The following is a 23,816-nucleotide window of genomic DNA, read 5'->3' on the forward strand; positions in this document are numbered from 1 at the left end:
CACCTGTATGCATCAGAACCACAAAAGTAAAAAAAAAATATATAGTATTCATTTATGAACCATCCATAAATTTAAACAGAATAATAAAGAAAACAAAAAAGCATAAACAATGTCATAAAAACATAAGGAAGAATAAAATAAGTCACAGGAAAAAAAAATTAAAGGAGAGATGAAGATTTTTTTTATAGGAGAGACGAAGAAACTATTTTTATGTTGTGAACGTTTGATTCATCAAAATCGCAGCATGAAGGAAATATTACTCTTGAAACATTGACATTAATGAAAAAAATATGAAGAAAAAAGAATAAAAAAACTAAACAATCTTTGTGTGAACATTTGAATCATCAAAATCACAACATAAAGGAAATATAAATCTTGTAGCATTGATATCACAACATAAAAGAAATATAAATCTTGTAGCATTGATATCAAAAAAAAAATGAAGAACAAAGAATAAAAAACTAAACAAAATAGAAAGAAAAAGATTTGTATAGAAAAAGAGTGACATAGAATAAAAAACTAAACAAAATAGAAAGAAAAAGATTTATATAGAAAAAGAGTGACATAGAAAAAAAAAAACTGGGGATAAAGTTGTGAATTGTGATGTGAAATTATGTCAATCCAAATTTCTAATTTATAGACTTGTTTTACACCGTAATTTGGTATAATAACCATTATTTTTTTAACATTCTTAAAAAACAATTGTTCTATATAGGGTATTCATTTACAAAATTATTTGGTCATGAATCAATTTTAATGTCCATAAATTATTTTAATAGCCATTAAAAGCGTATCATAAAAAGTGTCCTATTCTAAGTTTTTTTTATTTTATTTTATGAAATCTCCTATGCTAAGTTTGAGGTGATTTTGACATATATATTTAACATAATCATTTAAAAATATCGTAAAAATAGAGGTCATTTTTTTTCTTCCAATTATGTGTTTTTTTATTATTATAATATATGTAATGATCCAAGCATAAACAATTAAAATTTTGATCAGTGATAATAATGAATATTTTCTCACTAAATGTTTCATTAAAAAAATAATTCTTATTAATAGTTTGTTTTCATTATTGTTTTCACATTATAGTGACATTTAAGTTTGACCCATTTTTATAATAATATTACAATATATAAACTTCTTTATTTTCTTAACGAAAATACGACATATGCTATTTTTTAAGAACGAAAATACAAAATATAATGAAGTGTATCATTTGGTTTTGTTACTTTTAATTTCAAACACAAAATAATTTAGATACAAATAGATTCGTGTGTATATGTGTGTGGAAAGAAAAAATTCAATTAAAATAATAGTTCAGATATATTAAATATTTAATATTCTATGAATAGCAACACATGAAATTAGAATAATTTTATAAAACTCAAATAAAAATAAAATTAACAGCATTAAATGTCAAATTCATTGTGAGCAAAAGAAAACGTATATATTTTTTTGGGTTAATTATGTTTCTAGTCCCTATAAAATAGCGACCTTGTAAGTTTAGTCCCTACTTAATTTTAATAGCATTTTTAGTCCCTAATTTTGTTTTTCTGCACTGAGTATTAGTCCCTACTCAATTCAAATTTGTTTAATTTATGCTTAAACTCTTAAATTTTTGAACAATTTTTTGCAGACATGTTTAGAACATTACTAAAAGTTCGTCCGCAAAAAATTATCGCAAAATTTGATTTCTACATCCAGATTTTATTACTTTTTATCTTTAACTTTTATCGTTTTAAAAAATTCATATTTAATTTATTTCATGTCAGAAAATTCTAAATTTTAGTAAACGAACCTTTCATAGTGTTCTAATCTTGTCTCAAAAAAATCGTTCAAAAATTTAAGAGTTTAAGGATAATTAATCAAACTTTGTTTTAGCAGGGACTAAAATTATAAGTAATTTTTTTTTATAGGGACTAAAAATGCTATTAAAATTAAGTAGGGACTAAACTTACAAGGTCGCTATTTTATAGGGACTAAAAACATAATTAACCCTATTTTTTTTAATAATATGGCTCGTTGATATAAGTTATAAAACATTTAAAAAAACATAAAAAAATAATGCATGTTTTTTTGTTTTTTGTTAATAACATGGCTACTTGATATAAGTTATAAAATATACAACGACAGTCTTAAATTTAATCGGTTTCTCTCCAAAAAAAGATTAGTTTAAATAGGGTATCAATCGGTCAATGTTACAACAATATTTTTCATTAAAAAATTATTATTAATTGCTTTTTTAGAGAATTTATATATTGCATTACATTATAATACAAATAATATAACACAATAATATAATATAATTGATACACATGATACCAAAAATGAATTACAAAAATTAATAGTGAAAGTTATAATAATGCAAAGTTATAATAATTCCAAAAATAATGCATAAGAATAAAACAACATTAGTGTGCCACATGTCGTGAGTTTAGGAAATTCTAAAAGATTGAATTGTAGCAACACATGTCAAGATGAGAAGAGAAGAAAAATTATTTCCATAAAGGGACATGAAATAGGTCTTAAATTTATATTATATAGATTTTTATGAGATAGAGAGAGGGGGAAGAGAGGAGGGAGAGAAAGGAGAAAAGAGAGGAGATAGAGGGAGAAGATATATATATATATATATATATATATATATATAGAGAGAGAGAGAGAGAGAGAGAGAGAGAGAGAGAGAGAGAGAGAGCGAGGGGGGGGGGAGGGAGGGAGAAGAGAGAGAGAGAGAGAGAGAGAGAGAGAGAGAGAGAGAGAGAGAGAGAGAGAGAGAGAGAGAGAAGGGAGAGAGAGAGAAGGGAGAAAAGAGAGGAGAGAGAGAGAGAAGGGAGAAGAGAGAGACGAAGAGAGAAGGGAGAGAGAGAGGAGGGAGAAAAGAGAGGAGAGATGGAAGGGAGAAGAGAGAAGGAAGAAGGGATAAGAAAGAGATGTAAAAACTTTTAAAGAAAAACAATCCCAAGAAATCTTATGTCTTCGTGAAAGACTTTTTTTTTGTTAAAATTTCACTAGACAATCTCACAAAATCCATCAAAATCTAATTTATTAAACAATCATTTGAAATTTGAATGATTTTGAATATCATGAGACTTTTTTAAGTGATGAAAAGTCTTGATTGAATACCTCAAGACTTTTTTAAAATGACAAAGAATCTTGATTGAATACCACAAGACTTTTTTTAAATTGCAAAGAATCTTGATTGAATACCACAAAACTTTTTCATAATTAAAAAGTCTTTTAAAATCCCTTAGAATCCTAATCCAATACATCCCCCTTAATCTTGGTTGGTGAAGATTCAATTTAGTCTTTAATAATTTTCTTATGGTTTATTTCGGTTCACGACAAAAAATAATGTCAAACAAGCTCATGACATTTTCAAATTAAGGACAAACTAGTCGCTATGTTATAATGAGTTGAAGATTAATTCGTCGTCATATAAAACTAATAAAGACTAAATTAAACTGTGAGAAAATCAAATATAATTTTTACTCTTTATATAAAATTTGTTTGTTATTTTATAAAGAATGATTTTGATATTCAATAATTTTTACTTTTTCCGTTTTAAAATGAACGTCGTTTAAGGTTTTTACACACATATTAATAAATGTATTAATTAAAAGAAAGATAAATGTTATTTTATTAAATTATCCTAATCAACTATTGATTTGTTTTTCAATAAAGAAAAAATAATACTTTGAAAGCAGTGTATATAATATTAATTGAAGGTATAATTGAAAAGAAAAAGTTATTATTGCATTGGAAACTGAAAGTGACATTCATTTTAAAACAATTTTTTTACTAAAACGACACTCATTTTAAAATGGATTCTTTAAAAAAACTTGGATAATTAAAAAAATGGAAACCAGTTTATGTTTATTTACTATATTTTTAAAAAAATTTACTATAATCAAAATCAATTATAAAAATAAAAATAATTTTAATTATTTTTATTTCGTCGTTCAGGTTCAGGTTTCGTCGTTCGTACTCGTAACCCCCTCTCTAGTACGACTGCACCCCCAACCCAAACCCTAATACTGAAAGTACTGTCCCTTCCTCATACTATCGCTCACTCTTCCCTATCACTGATTCAGTTTCTCCCTCCGCGACTGTAAGTTTCTCCCATCTTTCATAACTGTTTCATGCTTGCTTCATTTCCGTCTCTTACTGATTTTACTTTTTGCTCATTGATTTCATATAAAAAATTTGCTCAATTTTCTCAGTAAGCCATTGCTGCAGCAGTTGCTGTTTTTCTTTAGATAAAGAAATAATTGATAAAGTGTGTGTTGTTTGTGAGGAATAAATAATAAATAGAGGATTTGCTTTTAAGTATTATATCAAACATGATGATCTTTTTACCTTATTGTATGGTTAGATCTCAAATAATGTAATCGTTCTCATTTTGCTGTAGGGAATTGTAGTTTTGATTGCAACTTTTGCTAATAGAAAGCCCGAAACAAAATCCTCAACAGTTCAATTGTTTTAGTGTTTGGAGTTATCGAGAATGGCAGCTGCAATGGTGGCGGAGGCAAAAAAGGCACCACGTCCTGGGAAAGGAGGCTTTGAAGGCCACGGCCTTAGTGAAGAAGAAGCACGCGTTCGAGCCATTGCAGAGATTGTAAACTCCATGGTCGACTTATCTCATAAAGGCCACAAAGTTGATCTCAATGCTCTCAAGTCTGCTGCGTGCCGTAAGTATGGCCTCTCACGTGCACCCAAACTTGTTGAGATGATTGCCGCGTTACCAGACTCCGAACGAGAGGTTCTTCTTCCCAAACTCCGAGCCAAACCTGTCCGAACCGCATCTGGTATAGCCGTTGTTGCTGTCATGTCAAAGCCTCATCGTTGCCCTCACATTGCCACCACCGGTAACATTTGTGTCTACTGCCCTGGCGGTCCTGACTCCGATTTTGAATACAGTACTCAGTCTTACACTGGTTATGAACCTACCAGTATGCGTGCAATTCGAGCAAGGTAGGTTCATTTTCATTTTGTTACCGTCATTAAAATGTAAATTGTTAAATGAAATTATCCTTTAAGTAAAATAGAACACATCTAATTCGATGACTTTTTTTGCTTTGGATTTAGGTATAACCCTTATGTGCAGACAAGAGGTAGGATTGATCAGCTTAAGCGTTTAGGTCACAGTGTAGACAAGGTTTGGAGCTCTACTGTTGTTTGTTGAGTTATTCAAGTGCATGAAATATACGTGCGGATGTATCATGATGTTATATTAATGGGTGTGGTTTATTGTTTTTCAGGTTGAGTTTATATTAATGGGTGGAACTTTCATGTCCCTTCCGGCGGATTACCGTGATTACTTTATAAGGAATCTTCATGATGCTTTGTCTGGACACACCTCTGCCAATGTAGAAGAGGCGGTGACGTACTCTGAGCATAGTGCAACCAAGTGTATTGGCATGACAATTGAAACGTGAGTTGCCTGCCATTTAATTATTTGCAAGTTGAATTTTGAGTCTTTTGTGTAAAGTTTTGAATGGAGGAGTGCTTTGGACTTTTTGGTATTTGGACATGTGAGGAGAAGACTTGTAGTAAGGCTGTGTCTGTTTCAGCTTTAAAAAAAAAATAGATTCTGTGTTAAAAGAATCTAGAGATATTTGTTTCAGCTTTAAAAAAAAATAGATTTTGTGTTAAAAGAATCTAGAGATATTTTTTTTAGGGATTTTAAAAAAAATCTGAAGTTAATTTTGTTTGCCTACAACCCATAAAAATCCATTTAAAAAAAAAAAAAAAGTTTTAACTTGCACATGTGTTACCTCCTTGTTTTTGGAAAAAAATAGATTTTGAGAAAAGCTAATCCTAATAGCTTTTCATTTTAGGGTCAAAATAGATTTTCTTGATAAAATGATTTTTCTAAATATTTTAAAAATGTGTTTTTTTTTAAAAAAAAAATCTGAAATAAACGGGGGCTAAATATTATAGGGAAAATGGATTATATGGAGATTAATTAAATAGTTAGAAGTTAGAACTAGAGAGAGACCAAGAAAAACTACAAATCAGGCTAATAAGATGGATTTGGTTTAAATGATTTGTCACTAGACATGATTCACAAGAAGACATTGCGGTGCCATTTGATTCATGTAACTAAACTCCCCTTGTGAAAGAAGTTTTCTTTCTTTCTTTCTTTTGTTGTAATAGAGATAATGAAACAAGATATACTACCTGTACTAAATTTGATGTTACGACAACTGTCTCCATGATATAAACTGGTGTAGTTATGATTTTCTAGGGTTTTATGTATTTCATTTTTGAGCATATCAATGATTATATTCGTGGAAACCTTTAAGTAAACGTTAACAGGTAATAGTTAATGTAACATATCAATTCGCCGCTTATCAAGTTTTGCACTTAAATTTCTCAGGAGGCCAGATTATTGTCTTGGGCCTCACCTGCGACAAATGCTTTCTTACGGTTGTACACGATTGGAGATTGGAGTCCAAAGCACTTACGAGGATGTTGCTCGTGACACTAATAGAGGACATACTGTTGCTGCTGTAGCTGATTGTTTTTGCCTGGCTAAAGATGCCGGTTTCAAGGTTTGTTACTGTCCTATCAATCTGCACTTTGTCACAGCTGTCCTGTCAAACTATTCTCCCATATGCTCCTTATGCTGAATGTGTTTAAAAATTGATATATACATATTCCTGCACTCAAAGTTGTAATGAACTTAATGACATTGTGTGCTGTCTCATTATATTTGTCTAGACAAGGACAAGCTTCAGATAGATTCATTGGTATAATATTAATAAGCAACTTTCTATAGGCATATTACTTTCTAGTTGTTTGGATTTCCCTAATTGTACCCCTTTCAAATACAAACTAGGCAGTAGGTTGGTCATGAGAGTTGAAAGATATACTATTTGTTCTCATTTTATGTTTTTTTTTCTTTCTTTGGCTTTTGCTTTAGGTAGTTGCTCACATGATGCCTGATCTTCCAAATGTTGGTGTTGAAAGGGACATGGAAAGTTTCCGAGAATTTTTTGAAAGTCCCTTGTTTAGAGCAGATGGGCTTAAAATTTACCCCACTCTTGTAATACGTGGAACTGGGCTTTATGAGCTCTGGAAAACTGGCAGGTACCTATCTAATGTGATGTGTTCTTTCAAATGCTTCTTTCTCAAGCTCTTTAGTTTCTATCTCATTATTCATCAGGTTTAAAAGGCATGTGGAAAGTCAATTTGTTTGTTAACATCATTTTAGGTATAGAAATTATCCACCTGAGCAACTTGTGGACATCATAGCAAGGATCCTTGCAATGGTACCTCCATGGACGCGTGTTTATAGAGTTCAGCGGGATATTCCAATGCCTTTGGTGACCTCTGGGGTTGAGAAAGGGAATCTAAGGGAGTTAGCATTAGCTCGAATGGAAGACTTGGGTTTAAAATGTCGTGATGTTCGGACCAGAGAAGCTGGAATCCAGGTAATTATCTAGAACCAATCTCGTCTTGAAATTTTATTTAACAAAGATTTGTAAATCTTGACACACTTTGTTTACTAGTATTATTTGGGAGCACCAACCGACATTCTGTATTTCTTTGTAGGATATTCATCACCAAATTAAACCAGAAGAGGTGGAACTTGTTCGTCGTGATTATATGGCAAATGAAGGTTGGGAAACATTTTTGTCATATGAAGATACACGGCAGGTGATTTTACCTTCTTTCCTCAGCCTCTCTTATTAGTGCCTATCCTTTTGTCTATCATCATTTTCTACTTTGACTTGTAACGTGTGAGTCTAGTTTGTAGCTGGCACTGGTTCCTGTTGTGCATATTTTGCCTTCTTTATTTTGAATCAAGGGGACATCTCTTAACCTGTTCTTACCTTTAGTGTAAATTTTTGTTGTTGTTGATGAAACATGGCCATGACATTGGTTGTGCTGTCTTCTCTTGAGCAGGATATCCTTGTTGGTTTGTTACGACTGCGAAAATGTGGCCGTAACACTACTTGTCCAGAGCTTATGGGTAAGTGTTCTATTGTTCGTGAGCTCCATGTTTATGGAACTGCTGTACCGGTTCATGGGCGGGATTCTGACAAGCTACAACACCAGGTAAAACTGTCATGCTAATACATAGATGACATGTGATATCATTACGAATATTCACATGTTCTTATTGGGAATATTCACATGTTCTTATTGGATACTATCTGAGTGGAATTGCTGAGTTTTGGTTTTGAACTGTATATCAAATTTTTTAGCCATGTATAATATTCAAGAAGATACATATGGATATTCACAATGCAGCTTTTCCAAGGATACCAATAACATGTCCCTCATTGTACTCCAATTGACCTACTTTTGACCAAAATTATTGTTAACAGGGTTATGGTACGCTTCTTATGGAGGAGGCTGAGCGGATTGCTTCGAAAGAACACAGATCAACTAAGATAGCTGTAATTTCTGGGGTTGGCACACGCCATTACTACAGAAAATTGGGATATGAGCTTGAAGGGCCTTACATGATGAAATACCTAATGTAATAATAATCAGTAATAGTTTTTTTTTTAAGGGAATTAATAATAATAGTTATTTGCCATGTAATTTTGTAGCATGTGTTGGTGATATGTATTTTAAATGCCTATCATAAGGCATTCATATTTTTGCTCAAAGGTTCCATTACCTCCCATTCTCTGTAAGCTAGTACTGCAAATTAAGAAACTGGTTTTTGCAGTTCGATTATTTGCTGCCAAACTTTAATATACCTTACATTCGCTGTTGTATACATGAGCTGACCTTATGGTTTTGCAAGTTTGTCCATATAGCATTGTTGCAACTTGCTTGACTCAGTTTCTTGTTAACAATAATACTACAACTTTTTTTTTTGGGTGACTAACAATACTACAAGACTAGATTAAATAGCTACGCATGTTTCAGTTTAGGATTTGCAAATTGAACATGGTAACAAATTGGAAAGGCTCTAAGAGGCACCCATATTTACACGACTATATACCAACCATTTGAATTCTTACCTTACATATTTTCGAAACACTAGAACGCGTGTTAGTATATGAAACTCCTGTTAAGTATGGATCAGTAAATAACTCATGTTGTGATGCTTTCGCTGAGAACTGCAAGCACACAACTATAGACTTGAAGCGTTTCCAAGAGTCATTTAACATCTGTGGTTGTGTCTGCTTGGGACAAATAAACCTTGTGTTTGATAGTGAACATGTGGTTTTTTGGACGAGCAAAGGCGAAGAGAAATATAGAATCAATAGATGACTTCGACAATCCTTTTTTGTATGAAACTAACACAGAAATGAGAGTGACCTATGATGCTAACTGATCTAAATAGTTTATTTTTTTTTATCATTTGAGGCTACTTGAAAGCATGATTATCTCTAGCAGAGTATCAGTTATAATACAGCAAACAAGTTATAGTTGATGTTGTATAGCAAATATATATTTTGTGCCTATATTTAAAAAGCATATAATTTCCCTTTGCTTTAGTAGGATGGCAGAGAGGGATACTCAAACACCAACACTAATTTTTTTTCCATGAATCGGAACTGATTATGTACTTGTTCTTGATGGTTGAATTAATTCATTACATTAAATCAAAACTATGTTAAAATATAAAAAAGCAAAATACTTGTTGATAAATTGTAGAGTTTTTGTTATTTAAACACACAGTTTTAGACATTGTGTATGATAGTGTATACTTCTATCTTTGTCTTTCACTCACATTTTCATCTTATATACTCAAACGAATTACAAAAATACACAAGCACAAATGAGCACTGTATTTTTATAAATTTTGTATGTCTATCATCTATCAAGAGATTGATGTTTTATGACATGTGTTTTTTTATATGTACCTGGATAATTAAATTGTCTAAATATCTATCACTTATATCACACTATGTCAATAAGTAAACACATTCTTTAGAAGAGTATGAATTAACTAACACACAGTTTACTTAGATTTCCTGAAAAAAAACAATATAGTTAGATTTGTCTATTGACAAAATCACTTGTATAAATCAAAACACACTCCATGTTTGAGTGACTAACACTGTTCATGAAAGCAACTAATATTATTTTTACAGTGAGAAATGAACAATAATTATATAATAATCCATAAATTTTAAATTATAATTAATAAATAAAAGAGAGAGTGGAGAAGAAGGGAGTGCAAAAACATCTTTTCAATTCTACGTTTGGTTTCGCGGCGGCGGCGGCGGCGGCAAGGAATTCACAGCGGCGAAGAAGAAGAAGAAAATGGGGAAGAAAACAAAGAAAGTCGGCAAAGGCAAAGAGAAAACAGAGAAAAAAACCGCAAAAGCCGATATGAAACGAGCTCGTAGGGAAGAAAAAAAGCTTTCTCCCGAAGACGATATTGACGCCATTCTCGTAACTAACTATACCTTATGCTTCTTCTTTCAATTTTCCTCAAGCAATGAAAAACCTAACAATTGTTTATCACCACACAGTTGAATATTCAAAAAGAAGAAGCTAAGAAGAAAGAAGTTCACGTTGAAGATAATGTTCCCGCTCCTTCTCCTCGCTCCAATTGCTCGGTAATCTTAAAGCCGTTAGTTAACACTCTGTTTCTTACTGTTTACATTTTGAATTTGATTGTTTGATTGCCTGATTGATTGTGCAGCTCACCGTTAATCCTTTGAAAGAGACTGAGTTGGTTCTATATGGAGGTGAATTCTACAACGGGAACAAGGTTAGGTTTGTCATTTGTTGAATTGAAGCGTTTTGATTTTGATTAAGTGTAATTGATTTTGAGTGAATCGGTTTTGACTAAAATTGAGTTGAAGGTAAAATGATTTATGTTTTGATACATTCATGTAAAACTGTAAATGTGGGTTGAACAATAAATTTGATTTTAAAAATCAATTCTAGAATCAGAAGCTGCAATTTCTATCTTCAAGTAGAATCAATTTTGGAGGCAAAGTTAAAATTGCTAGAGTTTATAATTACCAAAAATAGTTTTAATATGTATATAAAAATTGCAAAAAGTTAGAATTGATTCCACCTCAACTTGAAAGCTACAAATAGTTGCTTTAGATCATAATTGATTCTCAAAATAAAAACCAAACATAAAAAAATCTGGTCAATTTGACTTTTGCAAGCTCAATTTTCGCAGTTCCCACCGCGGAACCAAACATGTACTAAGTAGTTGCAACTTACCATCAGGTTTTGAATATATGCAGACTTTCGTCTATGGTGATCTTTATCGATATGATGTTGAGAAGCTGGAGTGGAAACTGATTTCGAGTCCTAATAGTCCTCCTCCCCGCAGTGCTCATCAAGCTGTTGCTTGGAAGAATTATGTTTATATTTTTGGTAATTTGATTTGGTTTTGTCTTGATATTTGTGTGGATTTGTGGATCACACTTGAAAGTTCATGTGTCGTTTTTTTTTTAATGTGCTTTAGGTGGTGAATTTACATCTCCAAATCAAGAGAGGTTCCATCACTACAAGGTTAAATCTGCATCACCTTGCTTCTGTTTGTGGTTAAGGAAAATGTGGTTCACTTTACTGGGTTTTGACTGTTTGAGATGTTGCTATTGAATTTTGATCGCTGTAGGATTTTTGGATGTTGGACCTGAAAACTAATCAGTGGGAACAACTTAATTTAAAAGGGTGTCCTGGTCCACGTTCGGGACATCGGATGGTATGTTCGAGTTCTTTTATGAAACCATGTAGTTAGTTACCAACTTTCTTGCAAGAATATCCGATTCATACATCTTAAGTCAAACGGGTTTTTGGTATGTTTGTTTCTGAAAATTCTTTTTTATTTAACTCAAATAACATCAGACTACTGTCTGTTTGCATAGCAAAATTCCTCAGATTATTCTTTATGACATCAAATGCTCAAATGACATGAGCTCTGTTACCTGACAATCACAGATTCCCTCTATCTTGGTTATTTTCTTCTTTTAATTTGCAACCCAAAAGTTAAAAACATTACCACACGTTTTGAGAGCATAACATACTTCTAATCCTGTTAGAAACACAAAAGCTTATTGATCTGCATTGCATTTCATGTTCGTTCATCTCAAAGTAATATTCCATCTCTGAGAATTCCGTAAAGCCATATTAGAATTTAAACAACAAAAGAAATTATTATAACTGAACGGCTGAAGCTGATTTGATTACTAATATCCTTATCATTTGCAGGTATTATACAAGCATAAGATTATTCTTTTTGGTGGCTTTTATGATACACTTAGAGAAGTGAGGTTGTTAACACTGCTTAGTTCTTTTTTATTTGTATTCAAAAAATCTTTTTCCTGCATCTGATGAAAAACTTGCTATGGAAGCAGAGATTGACCTTCTTTTTTCTTTGTGCATCTTCTTTGGATGTTTTCGTTGTTAGTGAATGTTAGCTTGGCAACATTGATTTCTAAGTTTTGGTTTTGAGGGATGGAATGGAAATCGTTTTTGCTTATGCCATATTTATTTGTGTGTGATTGTAGATGCACAACATTTATGTTTGAATGGACCCTCATGGGATTATTTTCAATCCTTATAGTTTGTAGTTGTATTTGGATGGTTGTTTTGGCCTACAGAAATTAAAGTTATTTAGTTTCGAGCATGATATGAATAAGGGTCAATATGAGATTTTAAGTTGCGGCAAGTGGAATAAAGAAGGTGAGTGATATGAGTGTTGTTAGAGTAAATGATTAAAAGTAGTGAGAGGGAGGGAGTGAAAAGGGGAATTGGTATAGTAGGTTTTTTTTTTTCCCTGATAAATTTAATTTCTCCTATTCCGTTATTGCAAGAAATTCCATGATCAATGTTCTTGACTCTGGAGATAGAAATATGGAATCTACACAACAAAATTCTCCTTTTCAATCCGATTTTATTTCTTTCTTTAAGTTCTCTTTTATGTTTCTCACGAGGTTACATTCTTTGCATGTATTGTATGTTATTGAACCGTTTAGATTTTGCATCTAGATGCTCTTCACACATGAGAGTTAAATGGAGGCCTTTAAACCACATACAACTAGAGACTGATTATTGGTATTGATTCACTTAATGACCTTTCTACGTCACTTCTTAATTGGTTTTGCAGGTACTACAATGATCTATTTGTATTTGACCTTGATCAATTTAAGGTAAATTTATTTTAATACACTATATTGTGTCCTAATTATGTTAATGTACTACTTGCTATTCCATAAGCAAAACTCAAACGTCGGCATGTATGATGTAATAGTGTTAATATAGTTTTTATTATGTGATTAACACCAATCTGATTTTGTGCTGCAGTGGCAAGAAATAAAGCCCAAGCCTGGAGCAATGTGGCCAACTGGGCGTAGTGGTTTTCAATTATTTGTTTACCAAGATGATGTGAGTAAAATACTAATCCCCTTATATGAAGCTAATTTTTGTTTTAAATTACTTATAGTTATGCTTTTGTTTATCATAATTGTCAAATTTTCCCCCGTGTTGTTTCAATCATTATGATTAATTAGGGTGGCTAATTGAAGAATTTTTTAAGTTTAGAAGCTGTCTTCTTTACATTGTTACTTTTACATTGCAGATTTTCTTATATGGTGGCTATTCAAAAGAAGTTTCATCTGACAAGAATGCCTCTGAGAAAGGAATTGTTCATTCAGATATGTGGTCCCTTGATCCCAAGACTTGGGAATGGAACAAGGTTATGGTTTGGAGTTTAGTATTTGGTGAATTTGTATATTCCTCTTAGGCAACTCAAACCCCTAGACCCCCAGAAAAATACCGTATGTTATTATTTAATAGTTCAACTGTTTTCTTAACATTCCTTTCTCCCTTCTTGGTAGGTTAAGAAGAGTGGGATGCCTCCTGGTCCTCGTGCAGGGTTTTCCATGTGTGTTCATAAGAGGAGGGCTCTGCTATTTGGTGGTGTTGTAGATATAGAAGTTGAAGGTAGCCTTTTATTTTCATGATTATTTTTGCAATTTGTGACCATCTGCATACACTTATAATTAAATGAACGGGACTCACTGCACAAGATCTCATCAGTGAGGCCTTTTTAATGTTTACAAACAATTAATATGATCCGCAGTCTGATTAAATTCTTTTCGGAGGAAGTGTGTTTATTTGTTTATGCTTGCTGTATGGTTGGTTTTTCTAATTGCACTTAAATCATGCAGGCGATGCAATGATGAGCTTGTTCTTGAATGAGCTTTATGGCTTTCAGTTAGACACCAATCGCTGGTAAGTTTAGATTGCTTCAGTGATTAATACACCATTTTCTTAAGTTTCCATTTATGTAATAAATTCTTCCGTTTGCTCTTGACTCGAGGCCTTCGTAATTTTTTCATTAATTTTTAATTTGAGCTTTTCTGCATATGCTGGTTAGAGTTAAGTTGTGCTCTCATATTAAACGGTTCGTGGTTAGCTTATTATTGATGCTGTTTGTGTAATAGGTACCCTCTGGAGTTAAGAAAGGATAAATCAACAAAAGATAAGGTAGATTTGATACACAGTACATTTATTACTTCCAATTTTTTTTCTTTCTTTTGTTACTATTTTGTATGCAATAGTTTTGCTGCCTAATGAAATGGGTTTTGCAGTTAAGAAAGACCGAACAAAATTGTACTAACGATGTCAACAAGAAGGCAGAACCACTATGTACTGCAAGAGATGAAGCTGAGGATATGGAATACGAAGAAAGCAGCATTAATGATATATCCCAGAATATTGCATCAAAGATTACTATTGCTGACAATGAAACACTTACCAAACCTGAAGGAAAGTCTAAGGAATCTGGTGCTAAATTCGACATTCAAAATTCTTTGCCCGAGGTTCGCATTTTGGACCAACAATCTTAGTGATGACACTGGTTTTAGTTTTGCTCATTTATTTATTTTATTGAATTTCTCCAAACTTTCTAGGCAGTGAAACCCTGTGGACGAATTAATTCCTGCATGGCTGTTGGAAGAGATACACTATATATATATGGTGGCATGATGGAGATTAAAGATCAAGAAATCACTCTTGACGACTTGTACTCTCTCAACCTTAGCAAACTTGATGAATGGAAGTGCATTATACCGGTTTGTGTTCTTTCCTTGACTACTTTTGGCTGATAGATGCATACACTCCACTACTAATTGCAATTGATGATGTCTCATTTGTTCTTGACTACTCTGGAATATTAACATAAGTTTTCTGCTCTTCTAAGTAAGGCTAAAATATGCTTTTGGTCCCTGCAAATATAGCGAGTTTGGGTTTTGGTCCTTCGTAAAAAAATATTTTGAAATCCATCCCTGCAAAAATTTTTGTTTTTTAAAAAGGTCCTTGGATCCACTTTCCTGCTGATTTGGCACATTTTTGCCTACGTGGCACATGATGACTATGTACTAATTGATTGCATGGCATTTGTGACTCATTTCTTTAATTAAAAAACAAAAAATTACAATAAAAAAATTACATAAATATTTTCATCTCTTTAGAACACATGAACTCGGTCTCTCCCCTCTTTCTTTCACTTTTGTTGATTCCCCTTTTCATCTTCTTAAGAACACAACAACGGACACCGCCCTCCTCCTCTATCGCTCCTTCTAAGGTATCAACCTGTGTTTTGGAAATGGGTTTTGATGAAAGGTTCAATTTTAATTCATTCTCCCCCTCTCTATAAAATGGGTTTAGTGGAGTTCGACGAATTTTTCTGGTTCAAATATGATTTGAAGATGAAGGTTAAAGAAGGATGGATTTTTTCTGGGTTAAAAGCTAATAAAATTGCTTATTGGATCTGCAATTTTTAACTCATGGGTACTCAAATTTTTCTTTCAAACATGCTTATTAAACCTTCAAATATGAGAATGACCAAGCAGGATTTTGTGAGAGAGGCTATGGAACCTTCAATTTGTAGAAGAATATGTAGGTGTGAGTTTCAACACTTTTAGTTTCAGATCTTTTTTTTCTAGATACGAGAGATTTGAGTTTCAATCTCTTGTTTGAAGAATGAGTTTTGTTTTGTGTTGTGTTGTGTGAAATGGGGCTGAAGGATGAAGCTAGGTGTTGATGATGGTGAAGGAGAGTGTTGCTGATGATTATGATTTGGGTTTGAAACTCAAGAATGTTGAAGATTGTCAATTTTGGGTTCTGGGTTTCAAGGAATACATAAATTTGAGTTTGGGGATGAACTTGAATGAATTTGTTGATGAAGATGAATATTGTTCGAAATTAAAAATAAATGTCCTAAAATTAAAGTTAAATGTTCTATTTTAATTTTGAAATATGTTTTTTGTTTTTTAAAAAATTGATTTTAAATAATTAAAATGAAATCATTGACACGTGGCTGCCACCCGTACAAAATTACACAGTCAGCCAATGCCACGTATGCAGAAATGCTCCAACTCATAAGAAAAGTGGGGTCAAGGACTTTTTTAAAAAACAAAAAATTTTGCAGGGATGGATTTCAATTTTTTTTTTTACCAGGGACCAAAACCCAAACTCGCTATATTTGCAGGGACCAAAAGCATATTTTAGCCTCTAAGTAAATACATAAGTTTTCTGTTCTTGGCTGATCAATTTTTTCTGCCACTGCTAAGTTAGTGAACGATTTTATCCTTCCCAGATAAGTAGTGGAGTAGTAGTAGTATATCATAGAGGTTCTGTTGTACATAATGTATATTTGTAATTATTTATGTTAGTTGTATTTGGCCCCTTAAGTTTATAACTCTAGTTAAACACATTAGTGTCTATACTCTCGTTACAACTTTGAATATATCAGAATTATTTTCTACAGTTTAAATAAACTCTAGTAAAATAGTAAATCAATATTATGGTTCCTGAAATTGTAAGGGCTAGGCAGTTTAGTCTCTCAAATTCGTAAACAATAATTTAGTAGCTTTAATTTAAGACACTAGTCAAATTTGTCCTTTTTTCGAATTTAACATCACAGTTTTAAAGGTTTTATGTTTGTCTTGATACGGTAAGAGACTATTCAAGACAATATGCAGGTCTTTCATCGATTTTGATGAATATTCCTTAAAGAGATACTTCGGTAGATGAACTAAATTGACTGAAGTTCTTTAAATTAAGGGACTAAATTGTTATTTTGCAAATTTGAGAGACTAAATTACCCGACTCTTACAATTTTGACTACCTGGACTAAATTACCCAAAACCCTTATTTTGACTACCAAAATGCTGATTTACTCATTATAAATAATAATATGAATTGTGGTGATACTTCTTTTACATTAGGTTGTTGGATATAAACCGTGCAGATACAGTTGATCTTGCTGTCTCGCAAATATTTAATCTAGAATGTATTATGCATGCAACTTTATATTTAAATACATGTTTAGTTTATCTGCTATAGTCTGACTTCTTTCTTCTTCCACCCAGGCATCAGAATCTGAATGGGTGGAAGTTTCAGAGGATGATGAAGAAAATGAAGACGATGATGACGATGATGAATCGAATAGTGATGGTACAAGTGAGGAGAACGAAGATGATGATGATGAGGAGGAGGTGCCCATTCTAATCTCAAAACTCCAAAATAAAAATGAGCGAACTAAAACCCCCTGTTTTACATTTATGTAACAGTACTAACCTAGAGAGAACCCCTTTTTTCATACCTCATGCAAGTTATGGTCAATTTGCCATCCCCTATTTAGCCTTATACGCGGGGAACAAATCATTCATTTGGTGTGGCTCCAATTCAGGTTCAAATATTTGGGCACCAAATTGAATCTTCAACTCAGCTTCACCAAATGAAGAGTTCTTCCCCTTTTCTCTAAAAACGAACCTGGACAAAGGTTGAAAAGTGACATTTGATAACTGTCCGCAGTTGCACAATGCCCATGAGAAAAATCTCTTGTTAACAAGTATACTAGTGCAATAGAATTTTGAATTAGTTGTAGTTTTTCTATAAATTCCAGATAGGTTTAATGAAAATTCCAGATAGGTTTAATTTTTATTTTATAATTAATTTAATTTTTATAATTAAATATGAAAATTTCAGATAGGTTTTTTTTTTTATAATTAAATATTTTTTTATAATTTTTTTTATAATTAAATATAATTTTTATAATTAAATAATATAATTAAAGGTATTTTTTTATAATTAAATATAATTTTTATAATTATTTTATAATTAAATATAATTAAAGGTGTTGAAATTTGGGGCCTAACTCATCCTTACAAAACCGGTTTTTAATGTGATGAGTGCCTCCTCTTTATAAACTCTGATCAAGCTTCCAATCTAACCGATGTGGGACTAAATCCACCCCTTCAAAGACAAGCCAACATAAGACAACTTGGGGCAGATCGCATCACAATTTTAAGGTGGAATTACCAACCCACCCCCTCACATTCGGGGCGGGATTTCCAACGCACCTGAGGTGGAATTACCAACCCACCCCCTCATATTTGGGGCGGGATTTCCAACAAAAGGTCTGTGTTGTAACGACAAAATACAAGGAAAGGAAAGATATTTTGCTAGATCTAAGCCATCTGTTATGTTATAGTCTTATGGAAGAAACTAAGAGAGAAAAACATAAGATGGTTCACAATGTTTCTTTAATGAGATTATGAGTTCTGAGGGTATTGAATGAATGGAGGTGAGCCCTTATCTTTTATCTTGATTCTAGATGAACTTGATGAACATATCATTTAGATTTTTTATGAAGTGAATAAAAAGTTGGAGATACACAAATCATAACGTAGCGATGCAAATTGGGGAATATACAACATCACAAATCCAATGTTTTAAATACCATCGACTAAAAAGTGATGGGGGGGAATAGAGATGTCAACCTAAGATCCAAATAGGATGGATGGAATGAAGGGATGTTTTAAGTGTGAGTTTATTGAAAATACCGCTCAAGCTAATCGGACTACAATATTCTATGGAATTGCAATTTTGGGCAGTAACTAAAAATAAGAAAATAAACTTAGAAATACAATCATTAGAAAGAAAATTGGGGTGGTCCCATTTTAGAATGATGGAGAAGTGTCGTAGATGTAGATGTACCCCTAATGAGGGTTGACTAGGCGGAGTATAGTTCAGTAGAGGGAGACCAAGAAAAACTAAACGCCTAATCATTAGAATAGTTTTAGAGGTAATGTAATGGTCTATCTGTGAAGTGTGAACCGAATACGCATAGGGCTTTATGATTCTCTGTATCAAACGCCACCTAATGGAAAAAGGTCTGATTGTTGTTGTTGTAACATGCCATTATAATCAAGAAAGGGAGAGAAGGCAACAAAAGCATACTCTCTTTTTTTTTGAAATTCTTCCTTCTAGGTCTTCACTTTTCTTTTATTATTTCAACTCATTTGGTTGTTGTTGATAGCTTGCTTTTTTTCTTCTTCCCGATATTCTAAGCATTTAGTTTTTTGCTCAAAGCTGTACAATGGGAATACAAAAGGGCTTCTCTCCAAGACACAATTGATTTTGCTATATAAGGACGAATTCTTAATAATTCAGTCTATAATATTTTGACGGGCTTCAGTTTACTTTTTGAGACAATAACCCGCAACATGATATTTGTCTTTTCCTATGTTTAAGATCCATGATAGACACTGAGCATTTCTTAGTTGTTTTTCCTTAAACTTGCAATAGCTATTCTGCGCACATACTGTCAAACATATGTGCGATCAACTCTTCATAACCAGGCAGTTTGTTTTTCCCTGAAACAATGAGACTTTCTGCATTATTTATCTTACTCTACGTTTTGGTCACTAGGTTCTGAATGCATCAGATCAAGTGGGAGATGCTGTTGCTTTAATCAAGGGAGGGGTAAAGAATCTGCGTAGGAAAGAAAGAAGGTCACGGATAGAGCAAATCAGAGCTAGCCTTGGCTTGTCAGATTCACAGAGAACACCATTGGTAGTTTATCAATATTTATTAAAGACACTTTACACAGTTGATTATAGATTGAAGCTAGTGGATGCATGCATTTTTTTAATTTTTTGTTCCATTGAGCTCTACTACGTTTCTTGATTGTGTCTGGTTGTATTTTTGCCTACAAAAGCCTCTTTGAGCTTCAATATTTTTCTTCGTTCCACTGCTTTCTTAATTGTCTTGTTGCGTGTAAAGGCAGGTGAGTCCTTGAGAGATTTCTATAAGCGTACAAATTTGTATTGGCAAATGGCAGCCCATGAACACACTCAGCACACTGGAAAAGTAGGTTATCTCTTTTCGTTTGTTATATTCATACATACAATTTTACCCATAAAGCTATACGGTCTGTAGTAGTTTGACTAGTTTCCACCTTTTCTATATTTCTTTTACTGCATATCATATTTTACTTAATGTATTCTGGGGGAACGGAGAGAGACTTCAGTTGGTCTTTCTGTTTTCCTCATCTCAAATTGACCAAGTCCTTGTTCTAAAATTACAAAATGTTGGTCTGATCTGCATGCAAGTAATATTTGACGGAGGTTATATAACCCTGAACTTTGGTTTTCTTGCAAATTGAAACAATGAACTTTAAAATCTTCTTGTTCACTAGCTCAATTCTTATAGATAGCATAAATCATAGATTAAAAAATAACCAACTTTTATTAATATTACAAATGAAGTCTATTAAACATTATTAGTGTGAGTAAACCCCCAATTTTGTCCCTCAAGTATCGCTCGTCTATTTAGTCTTGAAAGTATATAAATATAAATAACAGTTCTGAAGGTTTTATTAGCGGTCACTAGTGTCATGTCAATATCTCAAGGACTAATGGGATAGCCCCTAAAAAAAGGACCAACAGGATAGATTATTGTATACTTAAGGGACTACTTAATATATTATAACATATTACAATGTTGTTGATGTAAAGAGGCAAGCTAAAGGTGTCGCCCATAATCTAGCTAGGGCGGCTCCGTCTCAGTCTTGTGCTCAGGTGTTTAAGTACGTTCCTGATTGTATTTTGCGCCTTATTGAGAATGAAATGGCATAGATATCCTTATGTAAAAAAAGAGACTACTTAATATTTTTATATACTTTAGGGACTAAGTAGGAAATAGTGTTACTTGAGGGGCTAACTTGAAGGTTTTGTTAAGTACTTTAAATATTTTTAACATTAAATTAAAATGAAATAAAGTTACAATAATATTAAAGTAGTATTTCTATATTTTAGTTATGAAATTATTAATTTTTTATTCAAATCATATATTTATATATTGATATTTTTAAATTTTAGTTGTGAAGAAGCTTAGAATTTCATGATTTCACGAATCCGTTTGTGTGTTAATTTCAACTAAAAGGACTGCTTAGTGAAAAATTAGTGGGTATGAACTAAATCAAAAGGTTTTAAATTAAAGTCCATGGTGTCATATGTAAAATTGTCAAAGTTTAAGATGGTTATATGTATATCTTCGCGATTTGATTTGTAGATTGTTTATCTTTTATAATTATTTTGTTTGTGTATGCATTATTTATACACGCACTCCCTCATTGTTACCTTCTGAAACAAGCACAACCAATTTGAAATAAAGTTGTTACTCCTCTAGCTCTATTTGAACTTCCTCTCCGTAGCTGTTCCTTTTTGATATGTGAAGACACTTGTTCATAAAGAAATACATGAATGCCTAATGTTTGTGGTGAAATGGGTGATAGGAACTCCGCAAGGATGGTTTTGATCTTGCAGAAACACGATACAGGGAGCTAAAACCTATTCTTGACGAGGTATTTTTTTTTTGTGCTCACATCATTGCCTCAAATTGGCACCTAAAAACTATTTATAACTACATTCTTGACGAGGTACTGTTTCTTTCTTTTGTCATTGTAGCTGGCTTTATTAGAAGCTGAGCAGAAAGCTGAAGAGGCCGAGGGGCCTGAAACTAGTATAAAGAAAAGAGGCAAGAAGAAAACTAGAAATTGATGATTCGAGGCCAGGGTGCCGAAGAATGATGTGATTTGCAATTTTGTTTTAGTGTGATTTACAGAGATGGTGTTAAGAACTTTTTGTTTGGTTTAAGGTATTAAGAACTTTATGTACACTTGGTACGCACTGATCATTTTACATGTAATCAGTGCAAATATGCTAGTGCAAAGAAATTAGTTACACCACAATTCTCCTCCTCAAAATCAAGGATAGAATCCATATAAAAATGGAGAGCTAAACGAGTTTGTCGGACACTGATTTTGTCCGTGCCATGTTCTCCAACTGCCTTCAAAATTCAAGGTCCTTTGCCCGTGTTCTACCTGTTTAGAGTATTTTAGCTGTGCACCAATGCTGAAGTTCTAATCGAGTATTTGGCTGTTGTATACTGTATTCCTTATTTATCATGAAATCATTATTGAAATTGAGCCTCGTTATTGAGAATTACTCTGTTCGTAAAAGGTTCATAGATTTGCTTTATTGAAACCTGAAAATTGCATACTATGTATTATTAAAGGTGAGATTCTATTATCTATCTAAGCGATTTTATCGCTGGTATTTTGTTGTTGTTGTTGTTGTTGTTGTTGTTGTTGTTGTTGTTGTTGTTGTTGTTGGGGGGGGGGATATGGGAGCAACACTCATTGGTGGAAGCTAAAGCAAACAACCACATGAAGGAAAGATATGAAAGATTCGGCTTGCAATTCACACAAGAAAAGGTAGAACGAATGATGCATGTTTATCACTGCATGTGCGACCTCTTGCTCTATTTGTTTGCCGTGATATGCTCTTTCATTCCATCGCGCCGCTTTGTCAACTATACCGCTATGATCGGCTCTTTCAACACTTAAATAAAGCGTTCATATATTAACTCCGGTCGTTGGAAATTATGTCATGACTCGTTCAGTGAAAATGTGAAAATGACGTGGAGTGGAGCCCGCGTCAATTAGATCATGAGAGGAGATAGGGCCACACAAATGAGAAAACTACTTAATGTTTATCAAAAATCTTAAGGGTCTATTTTGTTGGAGAAAAATGGAGGGAGATATTATTTAAATTATATATGTTTGGTTTAATTTTTAAGAGGAGGGAGAGAATGTAATGGAAGCCAAATTACTCCTAGACCACATTTGGCTTGGAGAATTTGGAAGGAAGGAAATCTAAAATTACCCTCAATTTAGTTGATTTTTTTTTCTTCTTTCCATCAATAATGTTATGCTTTTTCATTTCATCTTTTTTACGTTCACCCCTATAACACTTGTTTTCTTTCATCCTATTCCTCTACTTTTTTTTTTCTCCATTAATTTATATGTAAATATAGTAGACAATCCTCACAAAAAGAAAAAGTACTTAATTCTTTTTCCACTGTTTGACCCAAGGCAAGGCCGAAACCATTTCTACCAGCAACTATGTATGCATTGTCCACACTTGTGTCCAATGAAACTTCCCCCAACGACTGTTTAGAATGTGCATAAAAAATACTCCACAGTACTTGAAAGAAACTCATCCCGCTCCCAAGGTATTTTTTTTGAGTGTGCTTGAAGTGATTAGGGACGTTTTAGAGGAAATTAAATGCATGGATGAAAAGAGAGGAAGCGTACTGGACAACCCAAAAAAAAAGGAGGAGTATTGGATTAACAAGTCCAATGATTTTTTTTTTTAGAAGTCTTGAATATTGCAATATTTTTTTTATTAACAAAAACTCTTTTAAAACCCCTTAAAATCCACCAATGAGTTTGAGTCCAAAGGAGTAAATTAGACTCTTTCAATATGGCAAATCAATGTTTAAATTTCGATTAAAAGAGACGCATTCGACACACCTTAAATATGATTATATCTCTAGAGGATTACCCCATAAGTTTTATTTGGAATGAAACAAAGTAGGGTTAAATATGTTTTTTTTCCTTATAAATATATCAACTTTTTGTTTTAGTCCCTCTAAAATTTTCCTTCAACTTTTAGTCTTTATAAAATTTTCAATCACTACTTTTGGTTCTTATTTTTAAGTTAATTTCTGTATTT

General features: G+C 32.7%; 2 protein-coding genes across 3 annotated transcripts; both read left to right on the top strand.

Annotated features, from left to right (window-relative positions):
- Nucleotides 1-3,972: 3,972 nt before the first annotated feature.
- On the top strand, nucleotides 3,973-8,775 carry ELO3 (radical SAM domain-containing protein / GCN5-related N-acetyltransferase (GNAT) family protein). 2 transcript variants are annotated; one of them, XM_085740386.1, is made up of 10 exons: nucleotides 3,973-4,111; nucleotides 4,412-4,974; nucleotides 5,089-5,158; nucleotides 5,262-5,434; nucleotides 6,383-6,557; nucleotides 6,929-7,095; nucleotides 7,220-7,439; nucleotides 7,561-7,665; nucleotides 7,915-8,067; nucleotides 8,340-8,775. In XM_085740386.1, exons 2-10 carry the CDS (start codon nucleotides 4,505-4,507, stop codon nucleotides 8,496-8,498), a joined length of 1,692 nt encoding a protein of 563 aa, XP_085596512.1. In that variant the 5' UTR covers nucleotides 3,973-4,111; nucleotides 4,412-4,504; the 3' UTR covers nucleotides 8,499-8,775. The 2 variants fall into 2 exon arrangements, with proteins under 2 accessions (XP_085596512.1, XP_085596513.1); XM_085740387.1 differs by having other exon boundaries at nucleotides 4,422-4,974.
- A 1,343-nt stretch (nucleotides 8,776-10,118) lies between these two features.
- LOC146958870 (Galactose oxidase/kelch repeat superfamily protein) lies at nucleotides 10,119-22,241 on the top strand. The gene is made up of 20 exons (XM_085740388.1): nucleotides 10,119-10,371; nucleotides 10,452-10,538; nucleotides 10,625-10,693; nucleotides 11,184-11,316; nucleotides 11,408-11,454; nucleotides 11,561-11,647; nucleotides 12,154-12,215; nucleotides 13,052-13,094; nucleotides 13,249-13,329; nucleotides 13,523-13,639; nucleotides 13,782-13,887; nucleotides 14,115-14,178; nucleotides 14,391-14,433; nucleotides 14,538-14,768; nucleotides 14,859-15,020; nucleotides 17,322-17,447; nucleotides 19,666-19,809; nucleotides 20,020-20,106; nucleotides 21,533-21,601; nucleotides 21,705-22,241. The coding sequence occupies exons 1-20, from the start codon at nucleotides 10,240-10,242 to the stop codon at nucleotides 21,795-21,797; spliced, it is 1,983 nt and encodes a 660-aa protein (XP_085596514.1). The 5' UTR covers nucleotides 10,119-10,239; the 3' UTR covers nucleotides 21,798-22,241.
- The last annotated feature ends 1,575 nt before the right edge of the window (nucleotides 22,242-23,816 follow it).

This window comes from Medicago sativa, chromosome 1 (assembly GCF_051527215.1).
Source record: "Medicago sativa cultivar Bolivia chromosome 1, Bolivia_mono, whole genome shotgun sequence".
NCBI lineage: Eukaryota > Viridiplantae > Streptophyta > Magnoliopsida > Fabales > Fabaceae > Medicago > Medicago sativa.

Bases quoted from the DNA above. Each gene is read 5' to 3' on its own strand.
- ELO3 (XM_085740386.1), top strand. From the start codon at position 4,505: ATGGCAGCTGCAATGGTGGCGGAGGCAAAAAAGGCACCACGTCCTGGG. The intron at 5,159-5,261 runs GTTTGGAGCTCT...ATTGTTTTTCAG, and splicing joins TAGGTCACAGTGTAGACAAG to GTTGAGTTTATATTAATGGG. The intron at 6,558-6,928 runs GTTTGTTACTGT...CTTTTGCTTTAG, and splicing joins CTAAAGATGCCGGTTTCAAG to GTAGTTGCTCACATGATGCC.
- LOC146958870 (XM_085740388.1), top strand. From the start codon at position 10,240: ATGGGGAAGAAAACAAAGAAAGTCGGCAAAGGCAAAGAGAAAACAGAG. The intron at 14,434-14,537 runs GTAGATTTGATA...TGGGTTTTGCAG, and splicing joins ATAAATCAACAAAAGATAAG to TTAAGAAAGACCGAACAAAA. The intron at 17,448-19,665 runs GTGCCCATTCTA...TTTGGTCACTAG, and splicing joins ATGATGATGATGAGGAGGAG to GTTCTGAATGCATCAGATCA.